At 47.5% G+C, this 18,774-nt stretch overlaps 1 protein-coding gene across 1 annotated transcript in view; it reads left to right on the forward strand.

The window, feature by feature from the left end:
- The window catches only part of LOC146829392 (uncharacterized), a 434,028-nt gene that overhangs the window by 311,174 nt on the left and 104,080 nt on the right, over positions 1 to 18,774 (forward strand). Inside the window, exon 15 of the mRNA XM_085608055.1 lies at positions 2,438 to 2,628. Within this exon, the coding sequence (XP_085464181.1) occupies positions 2,438 to 2,628 (191 nt within the window). The remainder of the gene's footprint in view (positions 1 to 2,437; positions 2,629 to 18,774) is intronic.

Here is an 18,774-nt window from a genome sequence, read left to right on the forward strand (position 1 = left end):
GGGATTTGTAATTTGATTTGCCTTTAAAAGTAACTTTAAGCCCAGTGTTTGAGATTTATTGTATGATCTTCAGTTCAAGAATCCATTTGAATGACAAAGATTCCCAGCCTTTTGTACAAAGGAGATTCTGCACATTTGTTCAAAAAGATCCTTCCTACATGTCTTGGGCTGGTGAACAGTGCACATCTCAAAATTGATTATTAAATATTTCCACTGAAACAACATCGAAGAATTGAATACATAGATTATTTATTGAGATGAAAAGTACTTATTGTTGTGATCTGCGTTACTCAAAGTCCAACTCTTTCTTATTTCTGAAACAGAAATTTCGGTATACAATAAACAAATACTTTCCTTCAATGGTTGCCCCACTCGCCCATTAAGAGCTTTTCATAAAGAGGTGGCCAATTTCAGAAGCTTAAGCAAGGACCATTTGGACTGAAGGCCAAGTTTTAGCAGAGCGTAGGACTGTGACAAGGAAGAGTAGGACTAGGAGTAATGAAGGTTACTCACCCGCCATTATTCTCACCCAGTCCATCTAATTGTAATGTCATCAGGAGATAGACCCTGTTCTTGAGTGGTGCCCAGGTTTCCCGCAGCTTGCATGAGCAGGGTCCTGCATGCGCCAAGTGGTTTTGAGACTTGCAATGCGCATATTGCAATTCTTTAAGCATCAGGGTATTTGAAATTGGACTCCCCTCCTAACAATTTGCAATGAAATGTATCAATGGTTTGTGACAGCAATTGCAGTGGCAAACTATTGAATGGATAACACCACTTGAATTCTGGTTAAATTGATGGATGCAGACTGCATTAAAGCTAGTTTAGGCAGATCTTGCCTTGTGTATCAAGCACCATGTTTTGTTGCCTTGGGTATTGACTTACTGAATGAGTGCATGCTTAGAGTTGTGATCTTTGGTTACTTTATTTGAACTCGTTTGACTAACACACCTGATAAAAATGCTTTGTGAAAGGATAATCCCAGATAGGGTATATGCTGTCCAGTGTATATTGAGTGATCTGGCATCTCTAATTGCGTCAAATATTTATACTATTGAGATTCAGGCACTTGATTGCGGTGCAGGATAAGTAGGATTATACCAAACAGACCAAGGAAGGAATAGGAATGCAAAGTGTACAGTAGTGTTACCGTTAAATGGGCAAGGTTAGTATGTGCATGGACAGTGAAGTATTCCATTTGCCAGCAGACGTGAATCATGCCAGGAGGGGGGCAAGGTTTGCATGGGTAGTGGTACTACACTCCTCCCTCACCTTCTTAATTTCATCCACTCCGTGGTGTCACCCCAGCACTAATGATGCATCCATTTATCTTTCCAGCTCCCTTTCCATTAGTCCAGCTGGACATTTTGCGTGTGGATGTTTATGTTCACATGCACGCCTCTTCATATGCCCATATATGCTGTCTCTCTCTTCGTGCTTAACTCTAAGTCTCTTGGATACCATGTATACATGTCAGTATTTCTAAATAGGTGCTCATATGCCTGTTAGTGGTTTGCATAGGCTGAGAATTGAATGGCCACGACTTTCTCGTCCTCAAGTGGGATTTTCCCTGCAGAAGGTGTACAGCTTAATCCTGCATCCCCCATCAGCTCTGATGCAACTATTTTCCTCTCCAAGACTCGTTGATGTGGCCATCATTCCATCCATCAGTCTGCCGTGTTACCCATTCCACCATCCATGTGTGTCTATATGTATTGTATGTGACTGTATGCTTCTTTGTATATACATTTACAGACAGTGGTTTGTTGTCTGTTTTTCTTGGTATATATGTATGTGTTTTGCATTTGGGAAACAGATGTACAACCACGAGTGCTGGTGGGTCTGGTGTTCTGTGTGTCTGATGCTTTCTTTTTTGAGTAATTGTCTGATAGTCTGTGTACATTGGTGCCACTGTGTCAGTTCACCTTTATGTACGAGTATCTTTGATTCTCTCTGTGTGAAAGTGTACTTGTCCAACAGTTTGTGTTCATCGATGCCTCTCTCATTTGATCTGTGTGCTTAGGTGTCTGCCTGTGTTTTTGGTCTGTCCGTGGGTACCTTTTATCTCGGTTTCTGTCCCCGTGTGCCACAGTCTTTTGTACTTTTCACATTTGGTACTATATATGAATGCTGATGTTGGGGGTTTATAGATATGTGTCTCGGTGTTCCTTAGTGTATGTATGTCTGCTATGCGAATGGATATAACGACAAAGTGTGAGTTCTTGTATGCTGTGTGGTTTTAGGTAGGTGAGCTGCGCAAAACCAAACCTGCCTTTGACAATGCTTATTATTATATCTGTTCAGAATAATTCAGTTATCAAAAGTGCAGCAGATCTTAAATCAGTGAGAAAATATTTTGATTCCAGAATGTGAACAATGCAAACTCCATCATGAATGCATACAACTGATTTTCGAGTTTTAATACCATTCTTTACAGCACAAGAATCCAGAATGAACTATTTGCTAAAGTGGATGAAATGTTCAGTGAAGGGGAGCTGATCTCCTCCATCGACCGTCTGAGGGAGACACTGTGGCCCAATGGAGAGCCTGCGCCACCGATTCCCATCCGATCCATAGAAGAGAAGGAGGACACCAGATTAAAAGCAGAGGAGCTGCTTCTGAATTTATGTATGTATTACATAGTTGTGACTGTGTATTCTCCATTTTTTGTTTATTTGCAGGGATGGTGGTTAGCCTTGTTCCACAGTGTATTCATGAATGGATAATGTTCTGCTAGGATTAGTGGTTGTGAGAAATTGGGTTGTTGGCGGGGGTGAAACCCTCTTCTAACAACAGCCACAATTCCCGTTAGGGGGAAACACTACATTCCTTAAATTAACCTCTGCTGAACCTTCCGGTAGCTTGGCACTAAAGCTGTCAGGCTTAACTTAGAGGCAATGTATAAAGTATTTGTGCAGCACACAAACAGTAATAAAGTGACAACACAAGACTAATCACACACAAATTTAGAAATTTGAGTGCAAGTTAATACATTGACACCAAAACAACAAAAATCCAATTAGTAGAACCAGAGATATGCAATTTTAACGGTTTAGGTAAATTGGTCCCTAAAAATACAAAGCGCTAACAATGGTTATCTGGTTAAGCCAGACAGGGGCAAAATTACAAGTTCATGGAGCATGTGCTGTATACACTGACCAAGTTAGTCCCACTGAGAAATGTACTTTCAGTCCTAGTTGCTGAGTGTTGCGTCGCAGAGCGGTGGTTCCAAGGAGCTGCGAGGGCTGCGATGCGGGCTTGCGTCAAGGCTGAGACCGTTTCGAGTAGAGTCTGCGAGGTCTGCGTCGAGGAGGCATTGTGCAGCAGTGGTTCTGATGAGCTGTGCAGGCTGCGATTAGGGCTTGCGTCGAGGCTGCGTCGCACTGCGTTGGTTCTGGTGAGACCACAGCTGGGCTGGCAGGGCACCTTCCAGTCCTTCTTATTTGGACAGCAGAGTAGCAGGGCAGCAGATCAGCACAGCAGTCATCCTTCTGTGTCTTCCACAGGTCTAGAATTGTATTGAAGAGTTGGGTCTGAGGGTTCATTACTCATACTTGATGCCTCTTTGAAGTGGTAGAAACTTCTAGAGTCCTCCCCCTTCAGAGGTTTCTGGAATATCCCCCTTCACTGTCATGGCCACAGCTTGGATAGGGGCAAAAAAGACTAGTGTGAAATCTTTTGTGAGTGTGCTGAGGCAGAGTTTTTGTGATGTGCAACTATGGCATGTGACAGTTCCCCCCTATTAAGTAAGAGGTGCCCATCCTGACACCACCTATCACCCCTTTGTCTCACTGTCTAGTAGAAATACACATGGACCAATTGCCAGCTACACTTAGTCATGTGACCCAGGATACAGGCTGCAGGCAACAAATAGTTGGAACAAGAAAATGTCAACTTTCTAAAAGTGCCATTTTCAGAATTGTGACTTAAAATCCAACTTTTACCATTAAAGAGGGTTTTCAATGCCAATTCTTTATACACCAAACTTGACTTTCCTACCTGTTACAAATTGAAAGTTATCACTTATTAAATATAATAAGGTAAGCCAATGTTAACCTTTGTTAGAAACAGGCCTTGCAGTAGTGAAAAACTAATTTAAGGGTTTTTCACTACGAGGATATGTAAAAGAAAAAAGAACATGCCCCACTTTTTAAATACCCTGCACCATGCCCCATGGACTTTTTAGGACCTACCATAGGGGTATTTTGTCAGCCATTTTTTCTTTTTTTTTTTCAGTTTAAAACTACACACGCAGGCTGCAATGGCAGGCCTGAGACAGGTTTAAAGGGCTACTTAAGTGGGTGGCACAATGAGTGCTAAAGGCCCTTTAGTAGTATTTCATTTATAGGCCCTGGGTACATGGGGTACCACTTTACTAGGGGTTTACAAGTATATTAAATGTACCTGTTGGGTGTAAGCCAATTTCCCCAGGTTTAAAGGAAAGAGCACAAGCACGTTAATACTTGTCAGCATTAGTAAAGTGTATAGAGTCCGAAGGCCAACAAAAACAAAATCATCAAAAAAACGGGAGGATGAAGGCAAAATGTTTGGGGTAAGATCACCCCAAGGTTGATAGGTCCAACTGTGGCCCAATGCAAGTTTTGTTTTGCATACATGCCATGGCCAACTAGATGCCTAAAGTCAGCATCCCAATACTGTCCGACGATATGCCTCATGAGGTACAAAATCTTTTTAGGGCAGGTCTTCAGACAGTCTCTTTGGAAGTCTAACAATTTCTACCATGAGGTGGACCTAAAAGTAATCTGCAAATATCTGTAGACCTACCTCTTCTGATACACTTATATATTTAGCTCCTTCCCCCAAACCCATTGTCTAATAAACAATAGACACATTTGTTGGTTGTGCGAAAGCTTTACAAAATAAATACATAAAAAAATATCTATGGAAACAATGGATCACATTCTGAAGTCAAAAGCATTTTTGGATAAGCTCAGCATTATTCCTTCATATTCTCATTGTGATGGTTGCATCAAGTCAAGAGGGCTTTTCACTTTATATTTTCAAGGGCGGCTTATGCTGCACTTGTATGTACGTTACAACAAACAAATGATGGACGGAATGCTGACAATGCAGACATTCTCCCCCAGTCAAGAGATCTGGGTTAAATCCATCGTTCATTTGCCCACTACGCCACCCCAGTTCAGACATGGCCATATGCAAATCAGTCTTGACCCTGTGCCTCATGGGAACAGTCCAGCCCGAACTGCCAAGCCATGTCTTCCCTGGACCGGAATCAAGCATCCTAGGACCGGTTTCTGGCTATTAGCCGTCATCAGCCAGGATAGCTTGACTCCAGTGGTGTAGTGAGCACGGGTCCCACGTCTGGGAATACCCATCCCACTTAGGGCGAAAAACGTTACAACAAACAAATGATGGACGGACTGCTGACAATGCAGACATTCTCCCCCAGTCAAGAGATCTGGGTTAAATCCATCGTTCTTTTGCCCACTACGCCACCCCAGTTCAGACATGGCCATATGCAAATCAGTCTTGACCCTGTGCCTCATGGGAACAGTCCAGCCCGAACTGCCAAGCCATGTCTTCCCTGGACCGGAATCAAGCATCCTAGGACCGGTTTCTGGCTATTAGCCGTCATCAGCCAGGATAGCTTGACTCCAGTGGCGTAGTGAGCACGGGTCCCACGTCTGGGAATACCCATCCCACTTAGGGCGAAAAGCGTTACAACAAACAAATGATGGACGGAATGCTGACAATGCAGACATTCTCCCCCAGTCAAGAGATCTGGGTTAAATCCATCGTTCTTTTGCCCACTACGCCACCCCAGTTCAGACATGGCCATATGCAAATCAGTCTTGACACTGTGCCTCATGGGAACAGTCCAGCCCGAACTGCCAAGCCATGTCTTCCCTGGACCGGAATCAAGCATCCTAGGACCGGTTTCTGGCTATTAGCCGTCATCAGCCAGGATAGCTTGACTCCAGTGGCGTAGTGAGCACGGGTCCCACGTCTGGGAATACCCATCCCACTTAGGGCGAAAAGCGTTACAACAAACAAATGATGGACGGAATGCTGACAATGCAGACATTCTCCCCCAGTCAAGAGATCTGGGTTAAATCCATCGTTCTTTTGCCCACTACGCCACCCCAGTTCAGACATGGCCATATGCAAATCAGTCTTGACCCTGTGCCTCATGGGAACAGTCCAGCCCGAACTGCCAAGCCATGTCTTCCCTGGACCGGAATCAAGCATCCTAGGACCGGTTTCTGGCTATTAGCCGTCATCAGCCAGGATAGCTTGACTCCAGTGGCGTAGTGAGCACGGGTCCCACGTCTGGGAATACCCATCCCACTTAGGGCGAAAAGCGTTACAACAAACAAATGATGGACGGAATGCTGACAATGCAGACATTCTCCCCCAGTCAAGAGATCTGGGTTAAATCCATCGTTCTTTTGCCCACTACGCCACCCCAGTTCAGACATGGCCATATGCAAATCAGTCTTGACCCTGTGCCTCATGGGAACAGTCCAGCCCGAACTGCCAAGCCATGTCTTCCCTGGACCTGAATCAAGCATCCTAGGACCGGTTTCTGGCTATTAGCCGTCATCAGCCAGGATAGCTTGACTCCAGCGGCGTAGTGAGCACGGGTCCCACGTCTGGGAATACCCATCCCACTTAGGGCGAAAAGCGTTACAACAAACAAATGATGGACGGAATGCTGACAATGCAGACATTCTCCCCCAGTCAAGAGATCTGGGTTAAATCCATCGTTCTTTTGCCCACTACGCCACCCCAGTTCAGACATGGCCATATGCAAATCAGTCTTGACCCTGTGCCTCATGGGAACAGTCCAGCCCGAACTGCCAAGCCATGTCTTCCCTGGACCGGAATCAAGCATCCTAGGACCGGTTTCTGGCTATTAGCCGTCATCAGCCAGGATAGCTTGACTCCAGTGGCGTAGTGAGCACGGGTCCCACGTCTGGAAATACCCATCCCACTTAGGGCGAAAAGCATTACAACAAACAAATGATGGACGGAATGCTGACAATGCAGACATTCTCCCCCAGTCAAGAGATCTGGGTTAAATCCATCGTTCTTTTGCCCACTACGCCACCCCAGTTCAGACATGGCCATATGCAAATCAGTCTTGACCCTGTGCCTCATGGGAACAGTCTAGCCCGAACTGCCAAGCCATGTATGTACAGCATCTGTTTCTGTTTATCTCCAATTGTATCGCAAACAAGTATTACTTTCCTTGTGCAGAACAGAGTAAACCCCAGGGAATGATACGTTTGTACTTATAATTCTAACTAACTATTCCTGTAAAGGAATCCATTTTCTTTGCACATTTGGACCTATTTTTTATATCACTGTTTCATGTCACTTTGACAATCTTTTCTAAGTGTACACAATTATGAGTCACAATATTCTAAGTTGGTTGTTATTTGTTTATTATTCAAAAGCTGTTCTTTCGGGGGGGTGGCCAACCAAGATGGCTGAGTGGACGTGATCCATGAGGGCTCCCTTGCAATATGAATGCAAAGTCAAGGCAATTGCTCTTATGGCGACTCCTGCGGTTTAGACACGCACTCCAAGTCATGGCGGGAATCGGAAATGGTGCTTGAGGAGACCATTGATCCCCCTGGTGCCACAGATGTCAAAAGATTGAGAACGGTCTCAGGAGTGAGTGGAAGCAGAGTGCGGAGTCCTGGGGCCTCTCTCGGATACAGACTATACTGAGGATCATTCCATGCACATAACGCACCGTGGAGACCCGCAGACACTGGGAACAAACCGACGAGGTGAGGAATCCTCGGGGGGAGAACAATTACTGCACTGAGGAATGCAGCGGCCTAATTGTAGTAAGATAACGGCTCCTGACCTAGACTCAGGGACTTACCCAAAATGCAGGAGGTAATCCTGGTGGGGTTAGCGCTCTAGAAGCCCTTGGGGAAGAGTACCAGTGGTAAACTGGGTGGCGATAAGGCAGAGGAACTGGCTGATTCCCAGGCTGAATCTGAGCATACGTGACGTTGAAGGCCACAGCCCGACCTCAACATGGTGGAACCGCAACATGACACCTAACCGGACTATGCTATAGACACCCCACTGCAGCTGCATATGACATGACCAGGGCCTGAGGACAAAGTTGAAAGAATGGCCATCGCCTATAAGTGAGAAGAAACTGAATCCCGGAGGAGGGGTCAAGATTAATGTGAGCTCTACTGAAATTTAAAACACATCTGGGAACTCCACACCACTGTGCGCCATTTGCGAAGGAACTGGTGCCCTATTGACCTGACCTGCCCTGTTTTGGGGCTAGGGGTGAGGGGGATCGACCTAGCACCTCATCCCCTGCCACTGGCTGTGAGCAGGGTCAAGCAGATGTGAGACATCCCAAATCAAGCAACACGTAAGGCACTTTCTCGTCACCTTCCCTACTGGCCTGCAGTCTTTATGCTGCCTAAGAAAACCCAGGTGAATAGGGTATGTAGCTACCTTGCACCGGCGGAATCACGGGACTCCCCGCTTGTAGTAAGCGCTGACGACCCCATGGCACTCACGAAGGAGGACCTACTCGCTTCTCTGTGGGACTTCTAGTGGGAACTAAGAGAGGAGCTAAATATGGATCTGATCTCCTCCTTAGAGGCCCTCAGGTTGGACATTACCAGCATACTGACCGCACACGAACACTAGACCTTGAAACTAAAGTACAAGACCTAGATAGACGCACTGGTCAGATAGAGGACACTAGAAAACTTCCCCACACACTGTTACAAGCCTCAATGTTGAAATGCGAAGACCTTGAAAATGGATCTCGAAGACACAATATACACATTTGAAATCTGGCAGAGGGTCCTAATTTAGAGGCTTTTGTGATAGGCTTGTTCTCAGAACTAGTGGGGGATAAACAGCTGAAGATCAAGATTGACAGAGTGGGACCACCTGCGCAGGGAGGAGGAAAGCAACCAAGAGATGTCTTGGCAAAGTTGCACTCCTTCAAGGTGAGGGAGGCGATTCTTCAAGCAGCCCTGAAAGCTGATGACATTTCCTTCCAGGGCACCTCCTGTTTCCGCTTCTAAGATGTTGCCCCCGCTACACTGGCCCGACTTCTTGAGTTCCGCCCTATCACTGATAAACTCCAAGAAGACCATATCAAATATTGCTGGACATTCCCTTTTGGTCTAGCCTTTTAATTTCAAAACAGAACTTGCCATGTGACAGATTTCTCAGAGGTGGCGAAGTTATTGGGGCTACCAACTTCAGAAGATCAGCACACAGGTGAAAGCCCTAGAGAGGCTTCTGAAACTGCAGCTGAGAGCGAGGATAAGGGACGATAATTTACTCAGCACCGCCGGAAGACACAAAGGAAATGCTGAAGTGGTGATCCTGGTGAGTCACCTGAAAGTTAACACGGGCTGGGGACTACATATATAAGACAACTGTCTTCCATCTAGAAAGACAGTAATGATTCATTAACCTTCTACCGTTGTCTTCCATATGGAGGGCGAATGGCCCAGTGGAGTGGGTGGTGCCCACCAGAGGTGTGACCTTACCTTCAGATGAAGTTATGTTATCGATTTTGTTGCTATATACTATGCCGTAACTGTAATTGATAGCTGTTCAGATTGCATTAGCGGATATTGACCTATATGCCTGATAGGATGTATTACCTTATTGAGCAAATACGTTTTAGGAGACTTAGGTCTCTCGTTTATTATTGTGGGGAGGGTGGGCGGGGAACTGTTTGTTGGTACACGGGGAGTGTCTGTTACTTGAGGGACAAGGGAATGACCCGGAATGGGTGCAACAAAGTAACTCTGCAATGAACAGGGACCTATGGGGGAAGACGACCAAGACCAAGGCATACACCCAGATACTTATGCTAACACATCCTACCTTTGACTTGCAATGATGATTACCACACTCACTTGGAACGTTAAAGGCCTTAACTCTCCTGCAAAGCACCACAAACTGTGAAAATATCTCTTGGATCAACGCCACAATGTGGTAGCTCTGCAAGAGATGCACCTCAGATGCAATGAAAAGCACAGATAACGCCACAGGTCATCCTATTTGTTCCATATTTCTTTAAAATTTAAATCGGAGAGGTGTAAAACTGATAAAGATGCGAGGATTCTGATGGTGAAGGTGCGTATTCATGGGCGCAAGTGCACTTTTGCATCTATTTATGTACCTAATTCGGGTCAGGCCCCTTTTCTGCATGTGCTGCTCTCGTTGTTGGGGGGATTTGCAGAGGGCAAAATCTTTCTAAATCATTCCTCACCTGGGATTCAGGACTTGACAGTACCAACCCACATAGGGCCTCCATGGGGAGTTTCCCCAAAACTTTAAAACAAAAGATTGATTCCTTGGGCAAACAAGACGCCTGGAGAATCATGCACCCAACGATTCGGGATTACACTTTCTTATCACACTCACACCATACCTACTGCAGGTTAAACTAAGTGTTTATCAGCCAAGCGCTCCTCCCGGCCTTAATAAAAGCTTCATTCCACCCTATTACTTTATCCAATCATGCCCCTGTAACACTAGAAATAGAGTGGGATTCCCCTCCTCCTAAATATTGCCGATGGTTCTTCCCCGGGTCCCTTACTGGAGATAAGCTCGTACGGGACGATATGAGGAAGGCTATTAGAGAATATTTTCAATTAAACGACTCCCATGATACCAATACTGCCAACAATTGGGACTCCTTTCAGGTTGTGCTCCATGGGAAATGTATCGCTCTAATCTCGACTTTAAAAAAACAAAGGGCACGAGACAGGTTAGCTCTAGAATCAGAACTTCAAAAAGCAGAGCAGGCACATAAGTAAAACCTGACTCTGCCCCTACAGAGGAAAGTACGGCCTTGAGAGGCAAGCTCAACACAATTTATACTAACAGAGCGGAACTTATCCTATTAAGACTTAAACGCACGAACTATGAACAGAGCAATGAAGTAGGACCACATGAGAGGGAATACATGCGCGATATTGATGGAGACGCAGGAGGGATTGCAGTATCAGATGTTGAGAAAGCGCAAACCATAGGGGATTTTTATGGGAATCTTTACACTGCAGACACGGCTGATGAGACAGCTCAGATACAATATCTGGATGGAGTAGACCTCCCGCAGGTGACGGTGTCCCAAAATGAGCTTCTGGGGAAACCTATGTAGAGGCGATATCCACCCTGAAACCTCATAAATCACCAGGACCAGATGGTATAATGGCCCAATTCTCTAAAAGTTTTAGCGTCAATCTTATTCCCCACCTGTTAACACTTTTTAATCACATGGCTTCATCGGGCACGGTTACTGCCTCAATGAGCAGAGCCCTCATATCGATTTTTCCAAAGCCAGGGAAGGATCTAAGATGCTGTGGTTCATCCCGGCCAATAGCATTACTTAACTTAGATGCCACGTTGTATTTGAAGATCATTGCATCCAGGCTTGGTGATCTTTGCCAGAACTGGTCCACCCAGGTCAATCCAGATACCCACGATAACCTATGGAGGGTGATCCACCTGGTCGAGAAAGTTACAAAAAAGAACAACCCAGCAGCCTTTTTGGCCTTGAATGCCGAAAAGGCCTTTGACCGGGTGGATTGGTCTTTTTTATGTCATACCTTGTGGTGTTCCAGCTTTTTCGATCAATTCATGTCCATGATCAGGGCCAATTATGCTGCCCCACAAGTATTGGTCAATGGAGTGAGTTCAGACCTAATCCATCTGGAGAGGGGGGTGAAGCAGGGGGTTTCCAATACTATTTGCCCTCAGTATTGAGCCTCTGGCCGCTACGATACGCAAGAATCCCTCCATTCAGGGTATCTATTTTGGCTCCACGGAGCATAAAATCTCCTTATTCATGGATGATGTGCTGCTTTCACTAACCTCCCCCCGATCTTCTTTAGAAGCGCTACAGGTTGAACTGAGACACTTAGAAGAGGTGGCAGGATTCCGCATCAACTTACCCAAATCCTTCCTGCTCAACATGACCATGTGAGCCCCTGATTTTTTTGTTTAAATCTGTTTTTATTGACTTTGGTGTTACATATCCATGAGAGCCATCTATACATTGCTCCGTCTATCAACTTTAGAGATACATTACTTTAAGTTGGTGGTAAACAAGACATACATATCTATGTCGTCGCTGGTTCAGAAACAAAGTTAACCCCAACAAATAATCCATTTCACGGAGGGTAGAAGTTACAGTACAGTAATTGCATGGTCTCATTAGTGCGTTTTACAGAGTCCTTTCCGATCACTCGGCGTATATAATTGAACAGATGTTATGGTCAAAAACCAAAACTAACCATAGCAGCATTAATGGATGTCTGTGCGATTATCCCTCACAATGCCCCCTCCCTCACCCCCATCGCCCCACCTCGTGGCATCAGCTTGACAGTAGCCCCCATCCATTGGCTGTGGCTATGTCCACCCTGAGTGTTAAATGGAATATGCGCGTGCGCCTGATATTGTGACTGACTATTGGCGGAGTGTCCGTCACTCACTGCGGGCTCACGCCTCCCACCTCCGGGCTGTCCCTCAGGGCTGTCCCCCCCCCCCCTCCTGCTGCAGGGCCCGGAGCAATTCCTCCCACTGGGTCGCTATGGATTCCTTTCTCAGCCCCATCGTTTCTTCGAGCAAGATGGCGATTCCCGCTGATTTGATTGATTGATTTATTGTCTTATATAGCGCTTGAATCACCCTCTGGAGGGTATCTCAGCACTCGGGATATGCAGCAGGTGCAGCGGCAGTGGGTTAGACTGAGAACAGAGCAGTTTTCGGAGTTTTCCTGAACGTCCAATGGTCCGGACATTGCCTTAAGGCAAGAGGGAGTTGATTCCATATGAGTGGGGCTTGGTAAGAGAAAGACTTGCCTCCAGTTCTTGCCTTTTTTATTCTGGGGATTTTGAGAAGAGATTTAGAGCTTGAGCGCAGAGCCCGACGTCGGGTGTAGTGGTGGAGCCTCTCCACCAGGTAGGAGGGTCCATTTCCCCATATTGCTTTGTGGGTAAGACAACAGATCTTAAATCTCACACGTTGTTGTATGGGCAGCCAATGTAGTTGGTGAAGGAGATGGAGAGAGGCTGATCTGTGGGGGGCATTTAAGACCAGGCGGGCGGCAGTGTTTTGCATCATCTGCAGGCGGTTTAATGAGGACTCGCTGGCTGCAATCAGAAGGGCATTGCAATAGTCTAGCTTACTCAATACTAAGGTCTGAGTCAAGGTCTTTCTGATGGAGTCGGGGAGATAGGGAAAAGCTCTCCTTAGTAGGCCTAGTATGTGAAAGCATGAGCCCACAGTGTGTGTTACGTGCTTCTTCATAGTGAGGGTCTGTTCAAGGTACACTCCTAGGTTCTTAACTGTGGTCGCAGGGGTTGGTGCATTTCCTAGTTCCGGGGGCCACCAGTGGGGTGTCCACAGGAGTGGGGCATCTCCAAAGAGCAAGACCTCTGTCTTCCCGGCATTCAGCTGGAGATATTTGTTTTCCATCCAGCGGGATATTGCCAGCATGCCGGAAGAGAAGGTGGATTGGGCGGTCTGAGAGGTTTTGTTGAAAGAGCAGGTGAGTTGGGTGTCGTCCACGTAGGATATTGGGACGAACCCATAGTTCCTTAAAAGAGCTGCCAAGGGGGCTATGTAGATGTTGAACATAGTTGGGCTTAAGCATGATCCCTGCGGCACCCCCTTGGTTAGTTCTTGTGATTTGGACCAGAAAAAGGGCCACGGTTAATGGTCTGGGAGCGGTTAGAGAGGAAGCTGACCATCCATTTCAGGGCCACTCCCCCAATCCCTGCCTCCCTAATTCTCGTGAGCAAAGTCTGGTGGTCGACCGTATCGAAAGCAGCGGAGAGGTCTAATAGCACAAGGAGGGTTGGCTGGTTCTGATCTAGGGCAAGCCTGATGTTATCGGTAACGGCCACTAGGGCCGATTCAGTGCTATGTTTTGGTCGGAAGCCCGATTGGGCCGGGTCCAAGTAGCCAGCCGCTTTGATATGGTCAGATAGATGTTTGTTGACGTGCTTTTCCAAGACTTTGCTCAAATAAGGTAGGAGGGAAATGGGGCGGAGGTTCGAGAGATTCTCCGTAGGTAGTTTGGTGTTTTTCCGGATGGGGATGATTTGGGCCGCCTTCCATGAGGGGGGTAGGTATCCTTCCTTCAGAGATTGGTTCAGTAAGGAGCAGATGGGTTCGTGTAGTTGTTTTGCAAGAGATGCCGTGATCTTGGCAGGTATAATATCAAGTGGAGATCCGGATTTTATTTTGCACCTTATTGTTTCAGTTTCCTCTTGTGTTAGAGTTGGGAGATTTAGCATAGTATTTGTATTTTGTGTGGGGCTACGGAGGGAGGCTGTGGAACTGTCTGTGGAGGGGGGGTGTGGTAGTGGCGATTTTGTTGTATATGGTGTCAATTTTCTGTATGAAGTGGTTGCTTATGTTATCACATAGCATTTGGGAGAGGTCTTCTTCTGATTCACAGGCTTTGAGGTTGGTGAAAGTTTTCAGAATTTGGTACATGACTTTTGGGGTGTTTTCGGCTTGGCTAAGTTGTAGGGCTATATGTGATTTACGCGCACGCTTAATGTTTTTATGATAGAGGGTGAGAGCGGCCTTGTACTTCTCTTTGTTGGCTATAAGGTTGGTGCGGCGCCATTTTCTTTCAAGGTTTTTGCACCCGGTTTTTTCTTTGTGGAGTTCTAAGGAGAACCAAGCTGCCTGTGTAGCTCTGGGTTGGCAGCTAAGACAGATTTATTGAAATGGGCTATCTTCGGTTTTGCTACATGGTAAGTTTTTAATGGTTGTAAAGGCGGATGCAAAAGTAACTGGATTGATTTTATGCCATTGTCTATAGAGGGATTGTTTTCTGCTTTGGCCCATGCTAAAAGTGAGTTCCTCCATGCACATATATGCGGCGGATCGTGTGCTTTCCACCGCTTAGTAAGAAGTCGCTTGGCAACCACCAATCCCAGGTCAAGGAACCTATATGTGACTTTTGTGGCCGGGGTTCTACGGAAATGGTGTAATAGGTAAGCAGGCCATTCAAAGGGTATGTCACGTCCTGTGCATGTGCGTAATTGCTCACTGACTGTGCGCCAATTGGTATGTAGTCTGTGACAGCCCCACAGCATATGTATCAATCCTGATCCTGGTTCTGCACAGCGAGGACACACCACATCCGTGCAGTGAAAGTACCTATTGATCGTCTCGGGTGTAAGATATGCTCTGTGGACTATGAACAGTTGTATTTGTCTGAATCACATGTATCTAGGTATACTAACTGGGCTCTTCACTATCTTTTCCCATTCCCTGTCTTCCAATTGTCGCCCTAGATCTGTTTCCCATTTGCGGCGGAGTGGATCCAGACTGATCGCTGTGTGTGTTCGAAGTGACGCCGCGAACCAGCGAACCAAATGCCTGCCCCGCCCCATGACACGGAGGTACTGTATAGTGAAGTGTTGGCTCGGTTCCGTGGTCATGTCTCCCCATCTAGCGGTTAGTGTCGCAACCAGTGACCGATGCCTTAGGAATTGCCCCGGCGGCAGTCCCACATCTTCTACTAGGGATTCATATGGTATAAGTGTGCCATCCCGATAGAGATCTCCCAGGGTCTGCATGTCTGCTTCATGCCATTCCTTGCGCTCAATAGACGGGAGTACCCCAGGCCCACTAGGGGAGCCTTCCAGTGGTATTGCCGGTGCGTAGGGGATTAGCGCTCTGGTGAGGTAGAGGCTATGGTGGTAGCACTTGTACGCCACCGCCAGAAGGAGCGGCGCCAGCGTTGCGGCTTTGGTGGTCGGGTGAAAGAGCCTGGTTATTTGTTCAGGTGAGCGGGGAGGTAGTGTGGTTGCAGTGTCCTCACGACCCCTATCTGCAAGCCAACGAGCTATCCACTGCAGTTGCTAAGTAGTAGTGCTCAAAACAAGGCGTGGCAAGTCCCCCCTGGTCGGTTGGCAGGTGCAATTTTGTCAGCGCCATTCTGTGCCTGGCGTTCCCCCAAAGGAAGTCTCTGAGTAGTCTAGTGAGTGTAGCAAAGAAGGACGCCGAATATAAAGGTAGATTAGCAAAGTAGTACAGGAGGCAGGGAAGGATCACCATCTTGGATAGTGCCACTTTGCCAGTGACCGTTAGTGGGAGCGTGTTGCAAAAGTGTACCTGTGACTTGATTGCTGCCAAGGCCTTTCCCAGGTTGCTGTCAAATAGATTTGTCGGCTGACAGTATATCTGGAGGCTCAGCTCATATCTCGATAGCACTGCCGCTAGATAGCTCCATTCTAAGCAATCAAAGGCCTTCTCCAGGTCTAACACAAGGCATCCCGCTCTGGGCCACGTCCTCACACGGTCCGACGCCACTCTAAAAATCCTGCGCAAGTTCAGTGATGTGCTACGTTTGGGTACAAATCCATTTTGGTCACTGTGAACCAATTCGGGGGACTACCTGCGCCAACCGTTCTGCTAGCACTTTAGCGACTATCTTATAGTCCGCATTAAGCAGCGCCAGGGGACTATAAGATCCCAGGACTGTGGGGTCCCTGTTTGGCTTCAGAAAGGACACCAGGTTGGCCTCGAGCATCGAAAGGGGCAGTGTGTCCTCTTCCAGAGCTGTGATGTAAAGGGTGTGTAAGCTCTGCACCAAAGATTCCCGGTAAGCTTTGTAATATCCGGCGGGTAAGCCGTCCGGCCCCGGTGTTTTCCCAGACGCCATAGATCGGATCGCCTCCCCGAGTTCCTCTAAGGTAAGGGGACCATTGGGTATCTCCTGATGTGCCTCCGAGGCTGTGGGCAGCTGGACAGGCTCTAGAAATCTCTCCAGCTCTGGATCTTGGCAGTGTTCCCTGGATTGGTATAATTGTGTGTAGTGGTCTGTCATCACCTTGTGGATCTCACGCTGTGTATACACCAGGTTCCCCTCCGGTGTACGTATGGCTCCGATTGGGGTGTGATTACTCTCCTGCTTCAGCAGCCAGGCAAGCAGGCGGCCCGCCCTATCGGCTGTGGCATGTGTGCGAGCTGTGTGAGCCGTGTAGTCATGGCATCGTAATCGCTCCATGAGGACCGCGTGTTGTGCCCGGAGGGTTTCCAGGCGGCCCAAGTGTCTGCCCCCTCCCTCGCGTTCATATTGGAGTAGCTGTGATTCTAGGCGGGTGAGCGATAATGCTAGCTGCTTACGTATGTTCCATGTGGCCTCTAGACAGTGACCTCTGACCGCTATTTTGTGGGTATCCCATTCCACCAGTGCATTGCTTGCTGTACCTTCATTGAGTTCAAAATATGTGAGCACAGCCGTTCCTAGTGATGCGCGGAATTCGGAGTCGTCTAATGCGGTTGGCTGGAGTCGCCATGTGGCAATGGGAGGGCGATCAGCTTCCCAACTGAGCTGGATTCGCATAGGGTTATGATGGGAGTGTGTCCGCCCCAAGTATTCCGATGTCTCGACTAGTGGGAGTAGGGATTGGGAGCCCACCACTCTACCCAGGCGTACATATAGGTCATGTAGCACGGAGTAGTAGGAATAAATACGTTCGTTGGGGTGGAGGACGCGCCATATATCTAACAATGCCCAGTGTGATAGCCAGTCCGTGAGCGCCTGCGCGTTTGACACAGCTGATGTCTTCCGGAGTGGGGGGGGAAGGACCTATCTATGTGTACATCGAGCACCGAGTTAAAGTCCCGGCCCAACAGCCAGGGGAGCCCAGCGTAAGGAGTCAGGATTGATGACAACTGTGTTAGGAACGATGGCTGGTCTACATTCGGGGCATATATCGAGCCCAGTAGTATTCCGTGACCGATAAGTGTCCCACACACTAGGGTGTTTCTGCCTTCGGGGTCTGTCACCACATCCACACAGACGAATGGAGTGCCCGCTCTCGCCCAGACTAGTGTGCCCCTCGCATGTGCTGAGTATACTGTGCCATACACCTGTCCCCTCCAGCGCTTGCGCAGTCTGTCTAGTTCCGGCTGTGTCATATGTGTTTCCTGCAATAAGGCAATTCCAACCGAGTGTCTCCGGAGGTAAGCAAATATGAAGTAGCGCCACGTGGGTGTGTGCATGCCGCGTATCTTCCACATTACTATATTAGCCCGTGTTATTTCTGGTGTGTTTAGTCACTGACGTCGTCAAGTGTGGGGTGCGCCGTGGTGTAAGGGGCCATTGACATATACTAGTGTGTCAGTCTGCTGCAACAGAAACAAAGATTGAACTAAGAACAACATAACAGTCGGGGCGAACTTTGCGGAATGTCCGTCCAAACCTTTGTAACAACTGGGAAGTACAAACTAATTCAGTGTGTTGCCTGAAGGGGTACACGCACAGGTAACGTTCTGCTTCGGCTGTCCCCCCCATTCCTATGCATGTAGTGTGCCATCTGGATAGTTACCCAGATAAGTGTGCGAGTCCAGCCGGGGAGCTTGGTGATGTCTCATGTGCACCCACTCCCTGTGGTAATATACGTGGCATGGCCGGGCGCGGGCACAGCGGCTTCCGCACTGCCACCTAATGGGTGAATGTGGCCATCAACCTGACAGACCCGCCCCCATCTGTAACACAATGGAAGAACACATTTGTAAACAGTCAATGGTCTGCTTGCGTGAGCTGCCTATGACAGAGTTCAGCATGCCAGTGCGTTATCCTATGATACCATCAGCAGTTTGAGGCATTACCGCTGGCAGGCAGAGGTCATCAGATATTTCAGTTGATGGTGACGAGGAGCCACTGACCACCAATGCGTCCCTTTTGTAAGAGTCGAAGTGTTCTTTTGAGAGTGGGGATCCAAGAATTGTGACCGCTTC

The sequence above is a fragment of the Triturus cristatus genome, chromosome 5_2 (assembly GCF_964204655.1).
Source record: "Triturus cristatus chromosome 5_2, aTriCri1.1, whole genome shotgun sequence".
In the NCBI taxonomy this organism is placed as follows: domain Eukaryota; kingdom Metazoa; phylum Chordata; class Amphibia; order Caudata; family Salamandridae; genus Triturus; species Triturus cristatus.